The sequence below is a fragment of the Quercus robur genome, chromosome 5, assembly GCF_932294415.1.
Source record: "Quercus robur chromosome 5, dhQueRobu3.1, whole genome shotgun sequence".
In the NCBI taxonomy this organism is placed as follows: domain Eukaryota; kingdom Viridiplantae; phylum Streptophyta; class Magnoliopsida; order Fagales; family Fagaceae; genus Quercus; species Quercus robur.
Genome location: NC_065538.1, coordinates 28,856,923 through 28,880,534, shown reverse-complemented (window position 1 = coordinate 28,880,534; position 23,612 = coordinate 28,856,923). Strand labels below are relative to the sequence as shown.

General features: G+C 34.1%; 2 protein-coding genes and 1 pseudogene across 2 annotated transcripts; all 3 read left to right on the top strand.

Moving 5' to 3' along the window:
* Positions 1-1,803: 1,803 nt before the first annotated feature.
* On the top strand, positions 1,804-3,182 carry LOC126729056 (predicted GPI-anchored protein 58). Its single transcript, XM_050434801.1, has 2 exons — positions 1,804-2,164; positions 2,433-3,182. Exons 1-2 carry the CDS (start codon positions 2,078-2,080, stop codon positions 2,940-2,942), a joined length of 597 nt encoding a protein of 198 aa, XP_050290758.1. The 5' UTR covers positions 1,804-2,077; the 3' UTR covers positions 2,943-3,182.
* A 1,103-nt stretch (positions 3,183-4,285) lies between these two features.
* LOC126725720 (uncharacterized) lies at positions 4,286-7,344 on the top strand. Its single transcript, XM_050430581.1, has 3 exons — positions 4,286-5,469; positions 6,507-6,675; positions 7,090-7,344. Exons 1-3 carry the CDS (start codon positions 4,459-4,461, stop codon positions 7,263-7,265), a joined length of 1,356 nt encoding a protein of 451 aa, XP_050286538.1. The 5' UTR covers positions 4,286-4,458; the 3' UTR covers positions 7,266-7,344.
* Positions 7,345-12,627: 5,283 nt separating this feature from the next.
* On the top strand, positions 12,628-20,202 carry LOC126725719 (factor of DNA methylation 5-like; annotated as a pseudogene).
* The last annotated feature ends 3,410 nt before the right edge of the window (positions 20,203-23,612 follow it).

Sequence of the window (23,612 nt, the reverse complement as noted above, 5' to 3'; positions counted from 1 at the left end):
AATTTCAAATCCATCTCTCATGTAGATATTTACATGTGTATGTGTGTGTGTGAGAGATATATAAAGACTCCTGGTCAAATGCATTAAAGCATATTACACGTGTATGTGTGTGTTAGAAAAGGCTAGAGAAATAAAGGATTCCACTTGGATTGAGGTATTATTTTTAAAAATAACTTACCAATTACATAGGAACAGCAAAGATCAAGGCTGAATTGAATCCCCAATTACAGCAAAGTACTCTATTTAGTCACGAGTTATAGATGTACTTCTTCTTACTTTCCATTCTTTTAGCATCCTTTTGTTAAATAATGCCAATAAGCTGCTCTTCAGTATAGATTTTCCTTGCATGTAGAATAGCATTCCTTTGCCCCCACACTATTAATGATCTCACAGTAGCACTCTTTGTAGTATGGAGCCTTGGATCGATGCAGAGCTAGAGATCTTGCACCCTGGTCCGCTTCAGACGTCATTGTTGATGCGACAATCATATCATCAATCAGAGGCCATTTGGAATGGCGAGGTGAAATTTCTAGTTCTAACAACTACTTTAATTTTTACGTTGTCTTTGACTTTTAGTTAGCAAGTTCTTTCAAAGTTGTATTTCTAGTTCTAACAATCGCTATAATTTTTATCGATTTTGTAGGACCCGGGCCCACTTACGTGCCGTGGTCGCACTAAGGAGATGGCAAATGTTCAGATGTAAGATAATCAGGTGATTGACATTATCAAATTGCTAAGGCTGGAAGGATTGTTTAGAGCCTTTTCTAGAGAGATAGATCATTGCCTAATATCGGCCCTAGTTGAGCGATGGCGGCCGGAGACTTATACGTTCCATCTTCCACATGGTGAGATGTCAATCACCCTACAAGATGTGGAGGTCATTTTTGAACTTCCTATAGACGGTGAGGTCTTGGTTGAAACGACTATAGTGGTGGATGGGGATTGGAGTCAACTATGTAGGGAGTTGCTTGGTTTTACTCCAGCGAATGACAATAAAACTTTGGTGGGGTAAAGAATTCTCATCAGCCGCCTTGTTGACGTCATTGCAGCGCCACTGCCTTATGACGCAATGGAGATTCAGATACACCAGTATGTCCGGTGCTATATTTTAGCGCTACTAGGTGATAAACTTTTCATGGACAAGTCAGGAGATAGGGTGCATCTGATGTTCTTGGAGTTCATGCGGAACCTTCGTGATCCGCCACAGTATAGTTGGGGTAGTGGTTGCCTGGCCTGGTTGTACAGGGAGTTGTGTCGGGCAAGCGAGAAAGGGGCATCACAGATTGGTGGGGCATGCACTTTGGTCCAGTATTGGGCATGGGCAAGGTTGCCATTCTTATGCCCGAAGATAGAGCCCCCACCTAGATGTGATTATGGCCCATGGCTATATGCTCCACTTGCATTTAAGTAAGTCTTTTCCTGATATTTAGTGTGTTATACAATGTACTTTTTTTAGTAACTAAATGGTATTATTGTTCTTATGTTATTCGCTCGTAACTGTAGGTGGGTACGGGTGCCAAGCCCGAAGAGTAAGCCATTTAGAACGGTCTTGATCCACTATTGCGAGCAATTAGTTACAATGTAGCCGAACCAGGTAATAATATTCAAAAATTCTATTTGGTTATGTTAATTTTCCTTAAGAATATGATTGCTTCATCCTTTAACATATCTTTTGTTTTAATTTTTGTTTTTCCCTTTATCTATGTATTCTCCCTTGTTTCACATTTTAAGATGCTATGATAATTGTTTTTTGTTTCTGTTGTAGATTGTGTGGCAGCCATATGAGGCAGACTTCGGCCACCTTCCTGAGTTCTGCATTGCAGGGAGGGATACGTGGACAGCAAAGGTGTTGCTTGTGTGTTTTTGCATAGTAGAGAGATACCACCCGGACCATGTCCTTCGACAGTTTAGGTTGGTGCAAGAGCCGCCTGACAATGTTGTCTATGATGGTAGACTGCATAGAATAGACTTACATGGGAAGGTGGAAAAGAATTGGAGGGAGGAGCATGGACCGTATATCATTTCATGGGAAATGAGACGACAACAAGTTTGTCATGCATCTCCTTAGATTGGTGAGATGCCCCGCGATCATGCCTATTACCTCTGGTACCGTCCAGTCACTCAAAAGTATGTCAACTGCAACAGCGCTAAATTAGATATAATGGTAATGTGTTCTAATTAGATTTTATTGCCTACTTCATTTTACTTGAGTACATGTATGAACGTAGAATCAATTTCTATGAATTTTTCAGCAAATCTGGTTTGATTTTACTGACATCCAATTAAAGAGTTTCTATTACATATAGTATTCTAATAAAACTGTTAGTTTTTAGTTGAGTATTTGAGTAGATTAATAAGTACTATATTATCCATTCATTAATTAATACATAAATGTCTCAAATCTGATTGTACTGGTTCTTTCTCCGTTTCAGATTCAAAGCCATTTAGTGCTGTTGGAGATGCTTCCTGAAGGCAGCCAAGCTTACAACCATGTCCGGCGTGTCCTAAATAATGTGGCTGGCATTGGTGGTGGTCTTGCAGCAAATGGGCAGGCAAACAATGGGCATGAGACTGAACCAGCAGCTACTGCAACCCCAAGCACAAGCGCAGCACCTGTAAGTACACCGACCCATGGTCAGCGTGCTACTGCAAGCCTAAGTACAAGTGCAGCTAGGGGCCATGGTCAGCCTGCTACAGCAAGCCCAAGCACAAGTGCAACCAGGGGCCGTGGTCGGCGTGCAACAATCCCTCGGGTTGTAACTAGTCTTGAGATGCCTGCACCCATCCCGCACGCATCTCCTCAGCCTGAGGTCCCTCCATCCATCCTAGATGCATCTCCTCAGCCCAAGGTCCCTTCACCCAGCCCACCTTCGCAGCCCAATTTTGATCTCGATATTGATCAAAATTTGACCCCTCCTATACTCCCCGAGACACCCTCATAATCACCTACTAGCTCTAGTGCACCCATTCCTGGCCTCTACATAGAGCATCATTACCCACCTACCTCATTCTCATCTGACCCTCTAGGACCTCCGGCTTGGATTGACACTCTACAGTCACATACTGATGTACTGGACAAGCATCCCCCTCATCAGCCCTCACCCCCACGAGGTAGACTGCAAAGTACTGGAAGAGCACCCACTTGTGGGATAGGTGGACACAAAATAGGACACTGAGACAGCTCTATGGTATGATAACATTAATTAGAATGTAATGATATATTTTGTAGTTCACTTTATTCTTATCATTATACCGAATATTGATTGCATGCATCTAATGGAATTTACAGAACGATGATGAGCCTAAGGATGATGCCCCACAGCCTTCTCCCCTGCCCAAACATTACACGAGGGTTAAAAAACGCAAAATTGGTGAACCTTGAGTAAGTGCTAAAGTCATGGAATTGGACCATAATTTCGACTTTTCAATATGCATTAGTGAATTCTTTTAATTGATGGATGGAGCTGCCCTTTCTAAGATTAGAGATTAATCAATCTTTATGCTTCACTAATGGCTCTTTTATAAATTCATCCTTTTTATGTATTGTTGCTTATGGCATAAATCTTAAAAGTTAGCCCAAAAGCAATTTGTGTTGCAATACAAAAATTTGGCCCGAAATGATATATGTTAGCACTAAAATTTTCACCTAGTTTTGAATTAAAAAAATTTTCACTGCTTTTAGATGGCAGTGTTGAAAGTCTTGTGCAAAGTTTCCAATCTCTACTTTTAGTAGTGAAGGGAATGTTATGGAACTGGGAAGTAGATGTCTCTTGAAGATCAGTGAAGCTATGCTTCTTGTTATGCTTGGATTCTTGAGATAATCTTTTCATTAGAACCTATCGGTAATGCTTAAATGGGAACTGAGAAAATGAAGCCTATTATGATATAAACTTTTTTTTTTTTTTGAAATATATGCAATAATAAACTCATTTTTCTTCCCATAAAAAATTTATTAGTTTAAATCATTGTGCAGAAATTTCATATAATTGGCTCCTTTTTTATACAATGTTTTTTTAGGGTAGCATTATTACTTTATTGTGTGTGTGACAATTACGGTTTAAATATATTAAAAATGTCAACTCAAATATCTAAATAGTGAATGAAAATATTCCTCTCAGGTTTTTTGGTAAAGCTCTCTTTCCAATGAAACAATTAGAAACATCAACCAACATTTCATGACCATAGGCGGGTACATCATTTATGTGGAATTAGATAAAGGCATAAGCATACTAAAGCAAGTGGAATTTTGACAGCTGCGTCCATACCATCTACGTAAACACATTGTCCAGATGGTCATCAGTATTCACGAGTGAAAAATCAACTTCTTTGTGCACCTGGAAGAAATGATCATTTCATTGGGATCTTAGGTTACCATTTTCTTTGATGCTTTTGCAGTCTACTTAAATATTTACTCCCTTGTTATACTATTTTTTTTGGTAGCGCAATTGTGAAGCCTTGATGCTGCTTCAAAAGAATGGTTTACAGAAGAGAAATCCTTCCATTGCTGTTGTGGCTACTCTATTTGGAGACAAGGAAGATGTTGCATGGCTGGAGGAGAATAATTTGGTAGATTGGGCTGAAGGATTGGATGAACAATCAAGGCCTGGAACTTTTGATGATTCCCAGCAAAGAACAATTGCCTTAGGTTTGAATAAGAAGCGCCCTTTATTGATAATCCAAGGGCCACCTGGTACTGGAAAGACAGGTTTGCTTAAAGAACTTATAGTACTTGCTGTTCAACAAGGTGAAAGGGTGTTTGTAACTGCACCTACAAATGCAGCTGTTGACAACATGGTTGAAAAGCTATCAAATATTGGATTGGACATTGTGCGGGTTGGCAATCCAGCACGCATATCTTCAACTGTGGCATCAAAGTCTTTGGGTGAACTTGTGAAATCTAAGCTTTCCAATTTTGTAATGGAGATTGAAAGAAAGAAGTCAGATCTAAGAAAAGACCTTAGACATTGTCTAAAGGATGATTCTTTAGCTGCTGGCATACGTCAGCTTTTAAAACAATTGGGAAAGACAGTGAAGAAGAAGGAAAAGGAGACTGTGAAGGAAGTACTATCTAGTGCTCAAGTAGTGCTTGCCACCAACACTGGAGCAGCTGATCCATTGATACGAAGGCTGGATACCTTTGACCGGGTTGTTATAGATGAAGCTGGTCAGGCAATTGAACCATCTTGCTGGATCCCGGTGTTGCAGGGAAAGCGTTGTATCCTTGCTGGTGACCAGTGCCAGCTAGCTCCAGTGATTCTATCAACAAAAGCCTTGGAAGGTGGACTTGGAGTATCACTGCTGGAGAGAGCTGCAACGTTGCATGATGGAGTTCTTGCCACCAAGTTAACAACACAGTACCGTATGAATGATGCAATTGCCAGTTGGGCATCAAAAGAGATGTATGGTGGATCATTGAAGTCCTCCTCAACTATCTTTTCTCATCTTCTTGTAGATTCTCCATTTGTTATGGTATTGTACCCATCTCTAATCTTTTACTTATATTTTTATATAATTCTAGGAGGTTTTTTGATTTCTGGGGTATAAAATGCAAATTGAAATGCATCTTAAAGAAAAGAAAAATAGTTATTCTGAGCTTCTTCCAACTAGCCATTATTTGTTGTTGTTTTTGACCTCAGAACTGAGAGACAGGCCACAGCACTTAGGTTAAGCCATAATTCATGTTCTTCAATCTATTATGGTGCACATATTGGTTTCTCAAATGGCATACTCTTCAATATTAATCAGAGGTTAAGAAGTATTATCAATAGCTTCTCTGGTACAGACTTCTGGTTTTTTCCTTGAGAATCCACCTTTCATTTATATGTTTTTGCAGCCTTTGGATTTCACAACTTCTTTCTCTTCTTTCTCCTTTTCTGTTAATTTTATTGATTACTGTGAAATATCTTCAGTGAAACAAATTATATTAATCTAATGGTTTTTCAATTACTTGACACCTATAATGCAATAATAACAATGGACAAGTTAGTCAACATAAAGAATCACACATTAAATTTTCAAACCCATCTCTGTCCAACTGGTTGAACCAGTAGCTTCTATATCTGATTTCTGTCTTGATTAGTGTAGATTATTGGCTAGTCAGGCTTAAACCCACAACATTCCAGACTGAGCCTCACACTAGCCTATTTTAAGCAATTCATACAGGTCAAAACAATCCTGGTGGCTTGAACCTCCTAGTTCTTCTTGGGATATATTAAATTGTGGATAACTGAAAATTGAACAAGACTAGTATTTGGCCAGGAATGGGATGTATGTGATTACTCTTGGTTGCTTTCATCTTGTAGGAATTTTTACATATAATATACGTAGTGATTTAGAATCACAATTATGATCCCATATGGACCATTATCTTCTCAAAGCCTTTGACTACATCATTGCCATAGTTATTGTCGATAGAAGGTTTTTATCTTGTCTGTTTTAGTATCATCCTTGTCTCTTTTACTTTAAATGTGCCTAGTATCACTAACATTTTCTATACATTTATGCAGCCCACCTGGATAACTCAATGTCCACTGCTGTTGCTTGATACAAGAATGCCGTATGGAAGTTTGTCAGTTCGTTGCAAAGAGCATTTAGATCCAGCTGGCACAGGCTCATTTTACAATGAAGGGGAAGCTGATATTGTTGTGCAACATGTCTTTTCTTTGATTTATGCTGGTAAATATTCTTGTCAATTGGGATTAAGTGCTATATATTATTACTCTGTTATCTATGTTAACCTAAAACTCAGTTGTATGATGAACCATGCCTGTTAAAGATGAATATTTTACTGAAGCTTTGCATTTCATATGAGAATATTTTACTGAAGTGTTGCATTTCATATGAGAGTATTTTACTGAAGCTTTATGCTGTTGTAGCCTCTTTTCAACTTTATGCCTTTCATAGCCCTATATTCCTATCTTATTAGCTAAACTAACACCTGGATCTGCTGATACTGTTGTGGATCTCTGTATTTGTTTTGTATAGTGTACCTAATCAAGCATTTGTACTGGTTGAATGGTTTTTATGGCTCCCATATGTAATTGTTGAGTAAACAAGGACATTCATATATATTTTAAATAATTTCTACAGGTGTTAGCCCAGTAGCTATTGCTATTCAGTCTCCTTATGTAGCTCAGGTAAAACTCCTGAGGGACAGACTTGATGAGCTTCTGGGGGCTGCAGGTATTGAGGTAGCAACCATTGATAGCTTTCAAGGCCGGGAAGCTGATGCAGTAATTATATCAATGGTATGGTTCTTATTTTAGATCTTTAGTCACATTTATCTGCCAAATAGTTTAAACAAATGAACATTATTTTGATGCACTTTCCAGAAACCTTATACTGTATCTTCTATGAACAGATGCTGCTCAAATGCATCTTCTGCATTGAATGTTGACGAGCTTCATCAAGAAATCTCAGTTCGTTCACTAATACTCATAATTCCATTGATTATTTTGTGGACACACACGCACACACACAAACTCCTTGGAGTATTTTCTACAAAATCCATAGAGGAGGTACAAGAGAACAAGATGTTGCTGGAAATGCTACAAGTCAGAATGAATGAAGCAGAAGCAAAGGCCAACAAGCTTAAAGTGTCATTTGAGAATCTTCTCAAAAAAGTTACCCGAGGTTTAATATTTGAAAAAACTTAATATTTGTTTAATGGTAGTTATTTGAAAACATAAAAAGAAAGAATAAAGAAAACATAAAGAAAGAATAAAAAAGGAATATTTAAATGAAATGGTAAAATAATAGAAGTTTTGATGTTTGGTGGATTGTAACTCGAGTTCCACAGGATCTTGAAATAAACAAGAAGCCAGTCATTTGAGCTTCACTTTCTATTCTCAAAAAAAAAAAAAAGGTATAACAAAATTTAAAGGATACATTACTGTTGTTGATGCTCTATTTGACTTGTTCTTTTTTGTAATTGCAAAAAAGAAAATGAAATGGTGAATGCTTATAGAATGCCAACTACTAAGTGAAGACTTTCTGCTTGTGGACAATGTCAACACTCAAAGCATGAATGACTGTTTTTTTTTTTTTTTTTTTTTTTTTGATAAGTAATGAATGACTGCTTTTTTTGTTGCATGTTTCTTTTATTTTCTTATGTGTTTTTTTTTTTTTTCAAATATATATGGGTGCTGATTCCAACCCTTCTCACCACCTCACATTCTTCTTAGGAATTCTTTATAGCAAATAGAGAGATAGAGAGGAACAGAGAGCTGTGGGGGTGGGGGAAGGGGGGCTGTATGATCTCATAAAAGAGATAGGGGAGGCTTCAAAGACTGATTTGAATAGACTTTAAATACTATTGATTCAAAAGTTATCATTCAAATTGACCTGGGGCTTTGGAGACTCCTTTTTTGCTTTCTTGATTGAATATCCTTTTGCTCCAAAGATAGCGTCAAAGGTTACACTATGATTTGGTTAGAATTCAAATACAGTTCCACAAAAACTATGCTTGAAATAAGATTTATTCTGAATTTTGCATGGATAAGTTAAAAGTTAAAAGTTGAAATGGCTAAATTTATTTATTTTTATTATTATTATTATTTTTTTAAATGTGGCTCTTAGGAGACTGTTACTCTTGATGCTATTGAACTTACGCGTATGTCCTCCCCCCCTTCTTCCTTCTTTGTCATTATATTTGATTCATTTTTCCTTTTATTTTACCCATGTCTTCGAATGATGTTTAGGAATAAAGTTTCTCCTCCTCGGTACTTGATGCAATGCAGCACAAGTTCAGAAGGAAATTGGGAGAGGCAATAGAACAAAGAAAATGAAAAGAGAGGCCTAGGAATCAGCCCCTAGGTGCTTAGAAGCACTAAGCAGGAAACCTAGTAAACACCTAATTTGTCAACAATCAGCACCCAGCCATTAGAAAATTCCAACATAAAAATTTATTCATCAAGTGCCTTGTCATGTGGGAAGCTTGATTTGGTTTGTCACAAATCATCATGTTGAGGGAAGCTGCTACTTTATCTAATCAAGTGTAACTCCTAATAGTGTCTTGGGTCAGATCTTGGATGGCTAGGTAGCTTTTAATATGGTTTGTAGGGCTTGTTCCGTGACAAACTAATCAACATTAATAACTAATTACTGTACAAACCAATAGTGATTATAGTAATGGACTTTCTAGATCAAATTCACTAAGCACTACAGAAATATTAAAACCATTTTATAATGACAATTGTGTCCACAAGAGGGGGGGAGGGAAGAAATCAAACCTTGATTGGGATATTTTTTTACCTGGATCACAATTGGAGATGGGTCAATGTGTGGGCTTGTGTTGTTCTGGGAACAAGCTTGGCCATGCTATTGTGGTTGTTGCGTCACAGCCTAAGGCTAATGGGCCCCAACAATGTTAATGTTTATGGACAACATTAATGTGTAATAGTACTGAGGGGCCTAATGAATTCTTCTTTAACTTGGCACAATTACTATGAGGATTTCCCAGTTTAACCCAAAATGGTCACTTAGAGCCCAGAGGTTGAAGTTGATTCATAGAAGCGATTGAGATGTCACAATTTTAGAGGTGGTGAGGGGAGGTAAGGGGTTTGATAGATTGTGAGCAGGCTATGGGTTATTGCTTTGGGGTTTTGTTGGAGAACTAGATTGAAGGTATGCTCTGATTCCAAATTGATGCATTTATAAGTTCAAGAGGAAATTGGGAGAGACAAGTAGAATAGAGAAGAGAAGGTAGGCTTAGGAATCAACATCTAAGTTGCCTGGAATCAGCACCAATTAGGGAATCCTAGGAATCATCGTTGCCAAGAATCCACACCTAGTCATTGGAAAATTCAAACATAAAAATTTATTCATCAATCATTTGTGTCCCTTTCGTTTACTGGGGACCTTTTAGAATAGGTTTCTAGAAATCCTCCATATGGAAAATAATTAAACCATAAACATAATCCCGCATGATCCTCAATCATAATAAAATTACATCAATGGAATTGGAAATTAAATTCTAGCAATTGGTGTCCGCACCATGATGTGTTGGGCTGGAATAAACCAAATGTAGCAGAGTTACAAAGTAAATTTGGAGCTAGGTTAGATTACGGAGTTCTTTTTTAAACAATGCACTAGAAAGGAGAACTGGGATCTCTTGTAACTTTTTTTTTTTTTTTTTGATAGGTAATATAAGAATATTATTGATGAGAAAATGAAAAAGAAACATACAATGTGTTCATGAGAATGAACACAGCAAAGCACAAAACAGAACACAAACAAAACAATCAAGAGACTAAACTAAGAGAAGAAAAAACTGAGCAATAGAAGAACATTCTGTAAAACCCCAGCACCGAGACCAATCAAAAGGACTTCTCTAGCACAAGCCTATTAACTCAACCAAAGACTCCTCAGAGTCTTCAAAGGAACGACGATTACACTCCGTCCATATAGTCCCTTGTAACTTTAAATGGTTGCTTCAAGGTCATGTAATACATTAGTTATTCATTCAATAAATTACATTGGTAGATAGTGATAAGAGCTGGAGCAAATTATCAACAGAAGAGTTGGCCATCTCTTCCTGGATTAATTGCATTTCACTAGGTTACTTCTTGTCTTATAAGTTATAATACTAGTGTGCAGGTCAAGACTATTCCTTTTGTGTGTGTGTGTGTGCGCGTGTGTGTTCTCTTTTTTGGGTTGGAATCCCAAATATTTGAAGTTAATATACATGAGTGATGTAGGGCCTTTAAATTGTCTTGCTCCTGTTTGTAAAACGCTGCTCTGTTGCAACCTGCAGTGTCTTGTGTTTTTCATTCTTAATGAAATTAAACATTAGCTAAGCATGCCAGGAGAACTGCAGTACATAAACTGGGTTTTTAAGTGAGCTCCGCAATTTATCTCTCTGTACTAAAGAAAAATCATATTGAAACTGAAGGAATATATCATTTTCAATTGAAGATTATGACAGCATAATTTTGGAATTTATAGAAAGAATGTCATGGGTAGTGAGTACTACTCAGTATCAATGTTGTTATCTGAGATTAAATCATCCTGATCAGTACCACAGAAATTAAAAATTATCAAAAGGGAATAGAGCCAATCAATGTCATCTATCTCAAGATAAGGATGTGAATAAATCATTTAAATGAATCCAATTATCATGGAAAATATAGTGATTTTCTAATCATTTTTTTTATAGAATTTTTACAGAATTAAGCTGATATTGTTTATAATAATCAGCAATATAGTTACAGAACTAAACAGGCTTTGAAAATTGTAATATTGATTTGTTTCTGATAATCAGCAAACTAGGGGAAGAAACATATGATTTGTTATGTGGGCTTGGGATTTAATGCTGTTGATCCCATGATGTAAAATTGTTTGGTTGGTTTTTAGCCAAGTGCCTTGTAGCTCAACTAGGGCCTCCTGGTGTTTCCAACGGATATGTCCAAAGTTTAAATCTCCCGTCCCCCATTGTAATTATTGAATTATTAAAAAAAAATAAAAATTTAATTGCTTTTTGACCAAATTTATTGCAAACAATATTAGGGAGCTACAATTTCCAGAACGATAATGGCTGGGACCCTCCATGTGAGAGGTGGGTATGGAAATAGACATTATAAGTGCAGAAATAGCATGTCCTTTATATAATAGGATGCAATTGAACTCCACCTTTGTTGTGTAAAAATTCATATATATATATATATATATATATGAGATGGATTCAAGTTACACCTGGTGTAACTCTTGTTAAGTTACACCTTTTTTCCACCGTAGATTTGTAAGTGATTTAACGGCTAAAAAAATATCATTAAATGCTATTACTTTCCATCTCATTCATAATTAATACTAGTATTTTCTCTCTTTCCTTATTTATTGTTTTTCTAGTAGACCCTGTAAGATAAATCAGATAGAAGTTACAGAAGAAAATTTTGAAGCTAACATCGATAATGGAAAACTTACAGCAAGAACTCAAGAAGAAGAGACAGAAATCGGTCGAGTGAAGAACAAATCCTGTTTTAAAATTTTATTTTGCATTTTGACAGCTTCACCATGATAAAAGCTAAATATGTTTCGAAAGAAAATGTACCAAAGCATCACACTTCATGTAATTCTTAATGAAAAAGACTATACATGTTTTATCTAACAATACTCTTACAAATATATGCTGCACGCATCATTTTCTTTTAATCTTTAAAAAATTTCATGTTTCTTACAATGGTGCATCACTAAACTGTGGTGTTCATTTCACCTTTCTGTAGGATTATTACATTACCACTGCTAGAGAACTAGCCCGAATGGTTGGAATTCGAAAGGCGCCAATCTTGCATCACTTTTCAGAATCAGTTTTTGGGGCAGCAACTATTCATTGCTGCCCTTTAATCAAGCAAAAACTTTATTTTATTTTTTTTCAAGTATAGAAATGCAAGTGGTTAAAAATGGCAGTGTGCCCTTTTATCAAGCAAAAACAATAAATAAGGACAGAGAAAAAAATACTAGTATTAATTATGAATGAGATGGAAAGTAATAGCATTTAATGATATTTTTTTAGCCGTTAGATCACTTACAAATCTACGGTGGAAAAAAGGTGTAACTTCACAAGAGTTACACCAGGTGTAACTTGAACCCATCTCTATATATATATATATTTTTGTAACAAAGTTTCTAACACAAAGAAAGAAAGTTATTTTACGCAAACCACTAGCATATAACCTTCTGTTGATCTTTATGAGAAAGAATTCTAACAAGAACAGAAATATATCTGTCTGGCTGATTTTGAATAGTTGATAGAAAGTTTTGCTGAATGGAATGGATATGCTAGTTGTAGAAAATAGTTTATGTAAATATTATTCAATTCACTACCAGTATATCTTGATATGCTTACAAGATAAATTGCCCTCTTGCCAGGCTCATCAGCTAAACAGCTCACTGAGAATAAAGAAATTGGAATTGGGTACATAAAGCAGATTCTTGGACTTCAGCAACATAAAGAATACACCAATGTAAAATCTTTGAGATATGGTCATTTGATGATAATGAATGATCAGGTGCGCCTTACGTTTCTCTTATTGTTTTGTTCTTGTTTTATGCTTACAATTCTCTCTACATGGCACGTGGACAGCCTTCAACAAATATAAAATTTTAACTATAATTCTTGTACAGGATCATGATGGTTCCCACATCAAAGGGCTGGTCATCAATTTTATTCATTCTTATTGGCCATCACTGTTAAAAGTTCCATCTTTCTTAATTGAGTTTATCACTCCTATTGTGAAGGTTGGTATTTTCAGCTAACTAGTTCAAATATCAGAACTACTTCAATATAAGTGGAATGTTTCTTGAGGGGAAATAATTATTTATCATCTTTGCAGGCAACTCACAAAAATGGGACACAACTATCATTTTATACCATGCCTAAGTACGAGTCATGGAAGCACAATTTGACGGGCAATGCAAGTGGGTGGTCTATCAAGTACTATAAGTGTGAAGGAAAAAAAAAAATTACTTTTGGGGTTGTAGTACAAGGTATAAGGCAAAACACCCCTTATAATCAATTTTTGTTTTTTTGTCTCCTTGTTCTGGTTTGGGCCTTTGCCCTTTATACTTATTGTGAAAATTTAGGGGAGAAAGTGAGGATATTAATGTTTCTCATAAGAGTATTAACCCCTAAAAGTGGATTTAGGGCTTTCAACTTTAGTACATAGTGGATTTATACAAGAGACATATCCAAAAAAGAAAAGGAAAAAAAAAAAAAAAAAAAAAATTCTATGATTCAGAAGTTCAAAAAACTCCTAAAAGTGAAGAGGCCAGTAAACTCGTAGCCACCCCAATCATAAATTGATCTTAAGAAAGAATACTTCAGTTTCCCAACTTAAATCTCCCCCTCAAAAGTAGTTCTTATCAACTTAATCTAACTTAGAGTACTGTGTATTAGTGTGGAACTAATAATTGTGAAAAAACCCCAATGATAATGTCAAGTTAAACAATCTGCACTGTGTTGACACCATAAAGGAAAAGGAGAAATTTACTACTCATCTTTAACCAATATAATTATGATTCTTATTATCTTGCAAAGAAGCCACTCTCATTTTAGAGGATTCTATTAGGATTTACATCTTGCTTTTTTTTTTGGATAGGTATCTTGCTTTAGTTTTCTCTTTGGATGTCGCTTCTGTGTTTTTGACTTGGCCAGGCCTTTGCAAATAGCTGGTTTTGCATTTGTTTTTGTTTTGTCTGTCTGTTTTTTTAAAATATCCACTTAATAAGAAGATGTTCTCTCCTTATTAAATAATTCTTGGTTGTTGAATACAATTATGAATTTAAAATTGTCAAACATGAGAAAGTGGGAGAAAATCATCATACTATTTTGGTATAGAGACATAATATTGCCATTGTTTATTTATAGCATTGGTCCCACTGCCACAAGTGAGATCTTCTTCTTCAATTTTTTTTTTTTTTTTTACTTGAACTTTATGCTCATACTTTCTTGGTGCAGAAACCCATTAGGAGGGGTGTTGTAGGGCCCACACTTATGGTGGAGGAGCTAGGGCGTCGAAAAGTCAATCATGGAGTAAGGACCTCGTAGATTTATGTCCTCTGCATGAGAAACTTATTCGCACGGAACCAGGCTCTCTCTTTTTCCCCTGCCTGTGGTTCTGATTTGTTGTCTTTTCTTGATAGCATGTTTCTTTGTTGACTTGTTTTTTCTTTTCTCTGTTTGAGTGTTCTGTACTATACTCCCTGTGTACTGCAGCCTCTTTTTCTTCCCATCAATGAAATTTTTACTTCTTTATTGATAAAAAAAAATTTATATGTCCTCTTCACCATTTTAATACTATCTGTGCTGTATGTATGCATACCTTACAGGGGCAATAGTTGTCCTTTACCTGATTGATTCTAGCCTCTGCATTCTTTGACATATGATATTTTCTTGCACAAATAGAGCTCCTCATTGGTGCTTATGGAGGTTATGATTAAGTAGGAAAACAAAAACGGTTTGGGCATGTTTAAGGATACCACATCCATGTCAAAATATAATTGAGAAGCCTGTGAAAAAGAAAAGAAAAATCTTCTGCCCATGTATTTGAAACATTTCCAGTGAATACCATTACATGGCATGAATGTTTAATTGGTAAATGATGTTTTGGTTAGTAGGTTCCTATAGGGCAACCACATCAATCTGTGCAAAATTCTTGTCCATTTTGCAAGAAAAAACATACTTTTTTTTTTTTTTTTTTTTTTTTACACACTCACTTTTACACAACTCCTACATCAGTTTATCTATTTTATCATCTGTTTTTTGTTTTTGCTAAAGCAAGGACGTTCATGGGATTTAGTTGTATTTGACATAAATAAGGTGTTTTTTACTTCAGTCGTACTTGCTCAAGGTTCCACTTCAGCGTTGGTTCTACTTCAGTTCATGGACTACAACAAGTGTATTCATGGTGTCCCTCATATTTTAAAGGTATTCTCCTTGTATACTTTGGTTATGTCTTATTTAGCTAGGAGCCAGAGCCTTTATTTTTCACTTCTTTTATTTTATTCTTGAATTGTTCTGGCTTGTCCTACATCACTTAAAATATAAAAATCATTTGATGTTGATCTTTTAGGTGTGTGACAACATACTGATGATAAACATGTGTCCATGTTAGATTTAGTTGTAAATGATGCTTTTCAAGTTATAATGATTCTATACTCTTACTTATATTAACAATGAGTTAAATAAAATATTAGTGTTGATCCACCTGATGTAATTAAGATTTCTCCTTGTGCCAGAATGGAGTGCTGGATAGGTGCATTTTAAGTTGCTGATTCCTTTCTATTCCTGTTGTTTTATTGTATGCGTAGCAGTTAATATATTGTCATCTTATTTTTGTTCTACTTCGGTTGGTCTCTTAAGGCAGTTTTTTGGTCTGAGCTAACATATGCTGTACTTCCAAACACTTGCTGCTATTTCTAATAAATTGTGATAGAATTTTTGTTATTGAGTTCTTAAGTTCTTTGCCAAATGTTTTTCTTTCATTGTAATTTATTTATTATTTGGTGAGGTGTCCTGAGGAGGTTGTAAATGGTTTTCCCAACATATTGGAAATAGCTACTGTAAATTCTATTAGAACTTTAGAATCTTTATTTATTTATTATAGGTTGTAATTTATTTATTATTTGGTTAGGGCTTCTGTTGTGTTTGCACTTGGTGCCTTGCTTGATATGGGGGGTGCGTCGTGTAGAGATGGTGTTGGTGTAGATGAAGATTGTGATGATGATGATACTCAGCATGGACAGCTAAGTCCGCAAGAGCTGAAGACTATCGATGCCATTGTTGAAGCTAGGTGAATATGGGGCAATTTATTTACTCCAATGCTTTTTGGCCAGTTGTCTTCTTGTCTTATATGCTTTTTTTTTTTTTTTTTTTTTTTTTTTTTTTTTTTTTTTCCTCCAGCAAGTTTCCTTTGTCAATCATATTAGTTGGAGTTGGAGTTGGAGTTATGAACCGACACCTATCTACTGGTTAGTGTGCAAGGACATGGCCTATGGTTGTGGACACCAGGTAAATTTTCCTCTTCCATTTGGTCATTCTCTTTAGAAGAGATAAGTGAGTGAAATGTATTAACATTTAACAAATTTCTTCTATAAATGTCTTTGTATGTAGACATGTTGCGATTGTGGAGAAGACCTTGAGATATGCCCAATATATAGGACGAAAATTGAAACCAGAATAAGGCTCTACTAAATAGTGTTCTATTTCCTTCCAAATTTGTTGTCATGCACGAAACCGAGTTGTAGTTAGTCAATTTCATCATCCTTTGTAATTAAACATTTTAGATTTCTAAAAACTTATTGTGAATTGATTTATCAATGCCGGAAAAGAAATGTATTTGTAGATCCTTGCTAGTGATACCTATTAGTCTTGTTGGGTTGGGTGTGCAACTCTTTTTTTGGGGCTAAATTGGTTGGTGTCACCTTGGATTGTCATCCATTTTTCAGATTAATTGACAACAAATTTATAAAAATATATTTGGAAATGTGGCCTTGGAATCATTTGAGTAAATGTGTATGCCATCTTCGTGTTTGATTGCTGTCATATTCTCACCAATTGTACGTGGTCCAATGTGTTTCTGCATCTAGACTGGAAACTACGCAATTTCTTCATGTAATGTGGGGACTGTTATTAAAAAGGAAAAAAACAAAGAAAAAAGAAAGAAAGAAGAATGGCACATGTCACCTTTCTTAAACATGATCATTAATTTAGTTATGGGGTTGTTTTCAGTGATGCTGAAATGAGGGTCCCCGTATTCCTGGAAAGATGAGGAAATTGTTCATTTTCAAGATTTAATTTCCCACATGCCTTTGTCCATTGATGTACGGAGTGATGCACAGCTTCTCATATCTTTTTAGTTCTAACTTGAGGGAACTGAGACTTATGCGATGTGTTATGGATGGGGCTTTCACTATGTATGGGGAGGTATTTTTCAAATTAATCTAAGCATTAGTGAGGTTAATTGAAATCAATCAAACCTGGTTTGGCTAAGAAAAATATTAGATAAAACATCGTATTTTCTATCAAAATAGATGGTCAGTGCGAGCTTCATCCAGTTCACCAATTAATATTTTCCAAACTCTAATTTACTTTCCCTCCCTTCTCTCTCAATATACACAGCCCATAAAACTCTAGCTTGTGTCAATACCATTTTCTGGATATTATATTCCAGGAAAGGGCTACACGAACTGAAGGGTAACATTGATAACTAATAATAAAAAAGGATTATGGCAAAAAAAAAAAAAAAAAAAATTTCTTTTAAAATATTCAAATTTGTATGACATTTTCTATGAAGGAACAGATAAATTTCTGAAGGAAGGAAGCATATCATTGGCTGAGCAAGTGTGATCATGGGCTGGCACCTTCCATCATGGTTTGGTAGACTATAAGCTATGTGAGAGTTGTGCTAGTGTGATTTCTAGTGTTTTTATTTTCACTTCGAAACTCTTTGTTCTTCTAACACTTAATTTGGATTTATTTATAAAATTCAGATGGACTACAGTTTTGAAGAGTCAGATATCAGTGAATCTGAGATCAATGATTACATCGATAAACCATTTGAGGAGTTGACAATTGAAAAGTTTAAAGTCAAAGGTTTGAATGGCAACCTCAGATGTACATTCTGTGCTGGGAAGAAGAAGCAAGATTACAAGTACAAGGACTTGCTTCAACATGCTTCAGGAATGGGTAAGGGTTCTACCAACAGATCTGCAAAACAAAAGGCAAACCACCTTGCCCTGGAAAAGTATTTGGAGACTGATCTAGCAGGTGAAGTGGACCTTTAGCAACATCCAGTTTTGCCACAACCGGTTGCTCTGCTTCCAAAGCTTGATGATTTGTACGTATGGCCTTGGATGGGCATTGTTGTTAACATTGTATGTACCAATGAGAATAAAGACATTTTACTTGGTTCTCAACACTGGTTGACAAGGTTCAGGAAATTACAACCAGTGGAAATTGTAGTATTCCCGGATGAGAAGGACCTTAGGGGATAGGCCATTGTAAAATTTAGTAATGATTGGAGAGGTTTCATGAATTGTGCTAAATTTGAGAAATTGTTTGAAATTGAGCATCATGGCAAAAAGGAGTGGAATGCTCAAAAAAAAAATCTTGGCCCTAACTGCTACGGGTGGTGTGCACTCGCTGATGACTATGATGCTGAAGGGGTGATTAGTGATTTCCTTCAGTATAAAGGGCAATTAAGAACAGTTTCTGACATTGACAGGGAAGCAGCACAAAGCAGAAACAATGTTGTGGCAGACTTGGCCAATGAAATCGATATTACAAATGAAAATCTGAATGAGTTACAGTATAAATACAATGAAAAGACCATGTCCTTAAGTAGGATGCTTGAAGAGAAAGAAAGGCTGCACAAATTTTTTGAAGAAGGTTTGTACCTTCATTCTCTTTCTTTGTCTTTCTTTGTTGATGCAATCTTCATACATCCTTCAGGCCCTGAATTATGCTCATTTGCAGTGTCTATATGTATCTGCTAAAGTTTGCTTCATTTTATGCTTAGTCAAACTTATATGATATAAACCGGTTGTATGTTGCACTGTATATTCAAACAGTCTAACAATTGTTCAATTAATCTCCTTTCAAAAACATTAACTGATAAGAAAGAGATTGTACTTTGTTCCTTGTTTCTGGGTTGGCAGGTCACGCTCTTGACAAGATGATAAGATCTATGGTTGTATGTGACATAAAAGAATAGAAATTGTTCATTGTTGCACCTTGAAACAAGCTCATAGCATTGAACCCAAGGAATGAGATGATCACAAAATAATGCCAGCAATTTAAACATAACTAGTGATTATTTTTAGAATAATAATTAAATGATTAAATTTACCATGCCATAAAAAATTAAAATTTGGAAATAGTGGTTGTTTAGCATGGTATTAGAGTTGGTGTTCCTAAGTTCGACTGTAAAATTCATTATTTTCGCTCTGTTTAATCTTTTGGAAAAACTGATAATTTATCAATTTTGTAATATGCACAGATATGATATGATAAATTAGTCATATTTTTAACCATTTGACTTGTTTCTCAGAAACGAGGAAGTTGCAGCGGCTTGCTCGTGATAATGTTCATAGGATATTTGAAGAACAAGAAAAACTGAATTACGAATTGGAGACCAAGAAGAGGAGACTTCATTCATGGAGCAAAGAATTGAACAAACTCTTGCAAAGACATTAACTGTAGCTCAGCTTGCTTATTTGCGGGAACAATTCACATTATTACGTCCTAACAAAAATGGATTCATCTCCATGCAGAACTTTAAGACAGTCAGCTCTTTTCCTAATCTTATATTTTCGAGTGTTTGAATACTCTATGGAGCCATTATAAATATTGGTGGATTTAGCAAGGTATGGTAAAGAACTCCACTGATGCAATGAAGGATTATTGGGCCCTAGATTATGCCAACATGGTAATGCTGTTCCAAAATCATAAGTTTGTTACTACTGATTTCCTTCATTTAATTAATGTATTTCCTAAAAAAATATGTAATGATAAGAATGGTGGCTGATTATCTACTAGTGTATGTTACAGATTAGTTCTATTCAGTACAGAAAAATGGATTTTCAAGAATTTTGTTGTGCAATATATGTTCACTACGAACCATCTTCTTGTTATCTATGTTTCAAAGACAAATTTGTAAAGTTAAACAATTACAATGTGTTTTATTTATAAATTCTGGTCTCAATTAACTGGTTTTTATGGTAAACTAGTTGTAGACCCACACGTTGCGCGTGATTATTTTTTATGGTGATCTCATTATTATTATTATTATTATTATTTTGTAATTTGAACCAATTTAATGAAAAGTAGTGCATTTCATAATCATATTTATCACAAAATATTTTTTATTATTATTGTAGAATTGTTTTATTTAAAATTTGAAACCTTAATTCTACCATAGTTGGTTGACTAATTTTTACTTCCCTAAGTCAATTAAACACGTTTTGCATGCTACATGTAAACCTTCTTTTCCATAAGGGTTGAAATAATGTGCGTAATATTTTTTTTCTATGTAAGTTAAAAAGAATAAAATTCACCTTGTCTTGATGTTTTCTAAAAATTAAATTTGGAGATTCTCTTTCAATAATTGTGAAAATTCCAAGCAATAATTCAGAAGGTAATACATGTTACATGTTCATACTTTGATTGTGTGATTGTATGATTGATTTGGATTGTAATTTATAAGTTGAATATGGTGGTGTATATCCAAAAGGGCCTAACTATGTTGTTTATGATATTGAATATAGTGTTGTGTGTGATTTATAGAGTAGCGATAGTTGTAGTAATTAAAAATTGGTTTTTCATTGTCTTTTAATTTAATAAAAACCTTACATCTACTTTCTTTTTCAAAAAACCTTTACATATTTTTTTAACGTGAATCTTTACATATACCTTAATAAGTAAACCCTATACATTTCATTTTCTTAGATGCATAAAAAAAAAAAAAAAAAAAAAAAGACATCTATTCCATAATAATAGTGGCTAATTAGTTTTTTCATGTTCTCATTTATAACGTTTCTTACTATTATCATATTTTACTGGCTGTTGATTTTCATAATAGAGGCATTAAATGAGAGTTAAATTCTTAGAACCTTTCATTAGATTTTAAAAGTCATGGTGTATGAAGAATATAAGCATTTAAGGACTTTTTTTTTTTTTTTTATATATTTTATTATTTATAAATAATGTTAAATGAAATGTCAAAGAAAAAGATTTTGAAAATTTTCATCTTTATTTCTTATATATTTCTATTATTACTGAAGAACCTTTTCCTTTTAGTTTTGATAATAAATATGATTTTCTAGATTAGAGTTTGATTAGTTTCAAGTTTAAATTTTGTATGATTTTATTTAATTGTTGATTATATGATTTAATTAAGTGAATTTAACGATTTATTTATTTGCGTTGTAAAGTTTATAATAACATTCGTAAGGTCATCTTTAATTAATTTTTTACTCCTTTAGCCGTCGGTCTCTTTGTTTTCCAATTAACAGTTACTAATTAATTTATTTAATTGACGTTTGATTTCTTTTACTACTCTCTTTCTCTCCCTCTTTGTTAACATCCTATTGTTTTCCCAAATTTGATGATAATTCTAATGTACTAAATATGCATATTGTAACGTTTATTTTTATTTTTATTTTACTCCATTTTGTTGCCATGAAGTTAGTACATCCATAACTATTAGTTTATTATTTTATGATATGTTTGGTTTGATATTGTTATTATTATTATTATTATTATAAATTTAGTGTTTCTAAAATAGCATGTGTTTTGTATTCTCTTTTTCTATTAATGCATTGTAACGTTTTATGGGAATACTTTATAAGAAAATTGTTTATTCTTTTTTTTTTTTTTTTTAATTGAGTGTTTCTAGATTGACATTTGTTTTGTATTTCATTTTTCCATTGATGCATTGTAACATTTCATGGGAAGACTTTATAAGAACAACTTTTATTTATTGAATAAAATATTATACGTTTAATTTATAAAAAAAAAATGAGACAAAATATAAATAATTATGATATGGAGGATGTTGCTAAATTTAAATGTTGAATAAAATAATAAAAATGAAATGTATAGCAATAAACACCATATTATTTTAGTTATGCTATGTAATAAAATAATATTATATTTTTATATACTATCTTTATAATGCAATAATATAACATTTAACAACCAATAAGAATAAAAAAGATAACAACATAAAATATAAAACTAAATCGTATCAAGCTCGATTACCTGTCAATTCCAATTTTAGCAAACTAACTTACTTCTAGTAGTCTAAAACTGATTTCTGCGATGCATTTGGTGGAGCTTTCAATACTGCATCAATATGTTTTGATGATCAACCTATTACACAAAAATTGAAAAAAATATATATATACCAAAAATTGAAGGAATATATATATATATATATATATATAGAGAGAGAGAGAGAGAGAGAGAGAGAGAGAGAGAGAGAGAGGAGCTTTTGTGTGTGGAAAAATAGAAATTATGGATGGAATAAGAGGGAGAATGACAATTTTATAGCATGAGGATAAGAATAAGAAGAGTAAAAAATAAAGGAAGATAAAAAGATAGAATAATATTAATATTGAGAGTAGTGGGGATATGAAAAGTTGAAATGGAATGAGAAAGGTTGAAGAAAGTTAAGGTAGAGAGTAGTGGGGATATGAAAAGATAAAATGGAATTGAAAATTTAATAATAAATAAGAATAATTAAAAATAAGATAAATTAAATATGATATTTTGATTGTAATATAATAGAGTTTTTAATTCACTTCAAATGTTAAAAAATTGTGTAAAAAAATTGGAAACAAATTGATAATGACATGGCTGTTGACGTGGCTCAATTGGAGCGTAGCAACATTAAATGCTACGCTTCAGCTTTTAGTAATATATAGATTTCTCTCTCCTTTCTTTTTCTTTTATTTTTCTTCTATTTCATGTGCCATGACTTTTTTGCAAACCAGTATTGTGCTAAGAAATTCCAACCTTGTACTTGCATTCAGTTAAGATGGTAATATATAATTATTGACTTCCAGCAACTGAGCTAATTATGTTTCATGAACTGTGTTTTTGTTGTCTAATGAGCTTTCCCCTTGCACCAAAAATTAAAAGGAAAAAAAGAATAAGAAAAAGAAGAGGATTAAGATCTTAAAAACTCAGAATTTTTATAATCATATCCATTCATATAATTCAATTTCAGTGCAAAATATGCTGCTAGTTTATAAGTTTTAGCCCATTAGCAATTTTAGTCCTTAAAACTAAAAGTGATTACATTTATTTCTTAACAATTTATAGTGATCGGTTCGAGTCCTTAAGAAAGATAAAGTGATAATTTCAGTAAGTAAAGTGATATTATTAGTAACAATTTGATTGAAATGCCCCGAATAAGTCCACGATTCGAACTCAGAGAAAAGTAATCTAATCACCGCTTACCACATGTCTAAAAAAATTCATTAATGAAATTTAGTATAATGTGATTTAAGCCTTCGGCCAATACCATCAAATGTATGTTCACAATACTTGAAATACCAGCAAACTTCAGCCAGATGTGATTTAATCCTTGAAATACCATCAAACGTATGTTCAC

Bases quoted from the DNA above. Each gene is read 5' to 3' on its own strand.
- LOC126729056 (XM_050434801.1), top strand. From the start codon at position 2,078: ATGCCCCGCGATCATGCCTATTACCTCTGGTACCGTCCAGTCACTCAA. The intron at 2,165-2,432 runs GTAATGTGTTCT...TCTCCGTTTCAG, and splicing joins GCGCTAAATTAGATATAATG to ATTCAAAGCCATTTAGTGCT.
- LOC126725720 (XM_050430581.1), top strand. From the start codon at position 4,459: ATGCTGCTTCAAAAGAATGGTTTACAGAAGAGAAATCCTTCCATTGCT. The intron at 5,470-6,506 runs GTATTGTACCCA...ACATTTATGCAG, and splicing joins TAGATTCTCCATTTGTTATG to CCCACCTGGATAACTCAATG. The intron at 6,676-7,089 runs GTAAATATTCTT...TAATTTCTACAG, and splicing joins CTTTTCTTTGATTTATGCTG to GTGTTAGCCCAGTAGCTATT.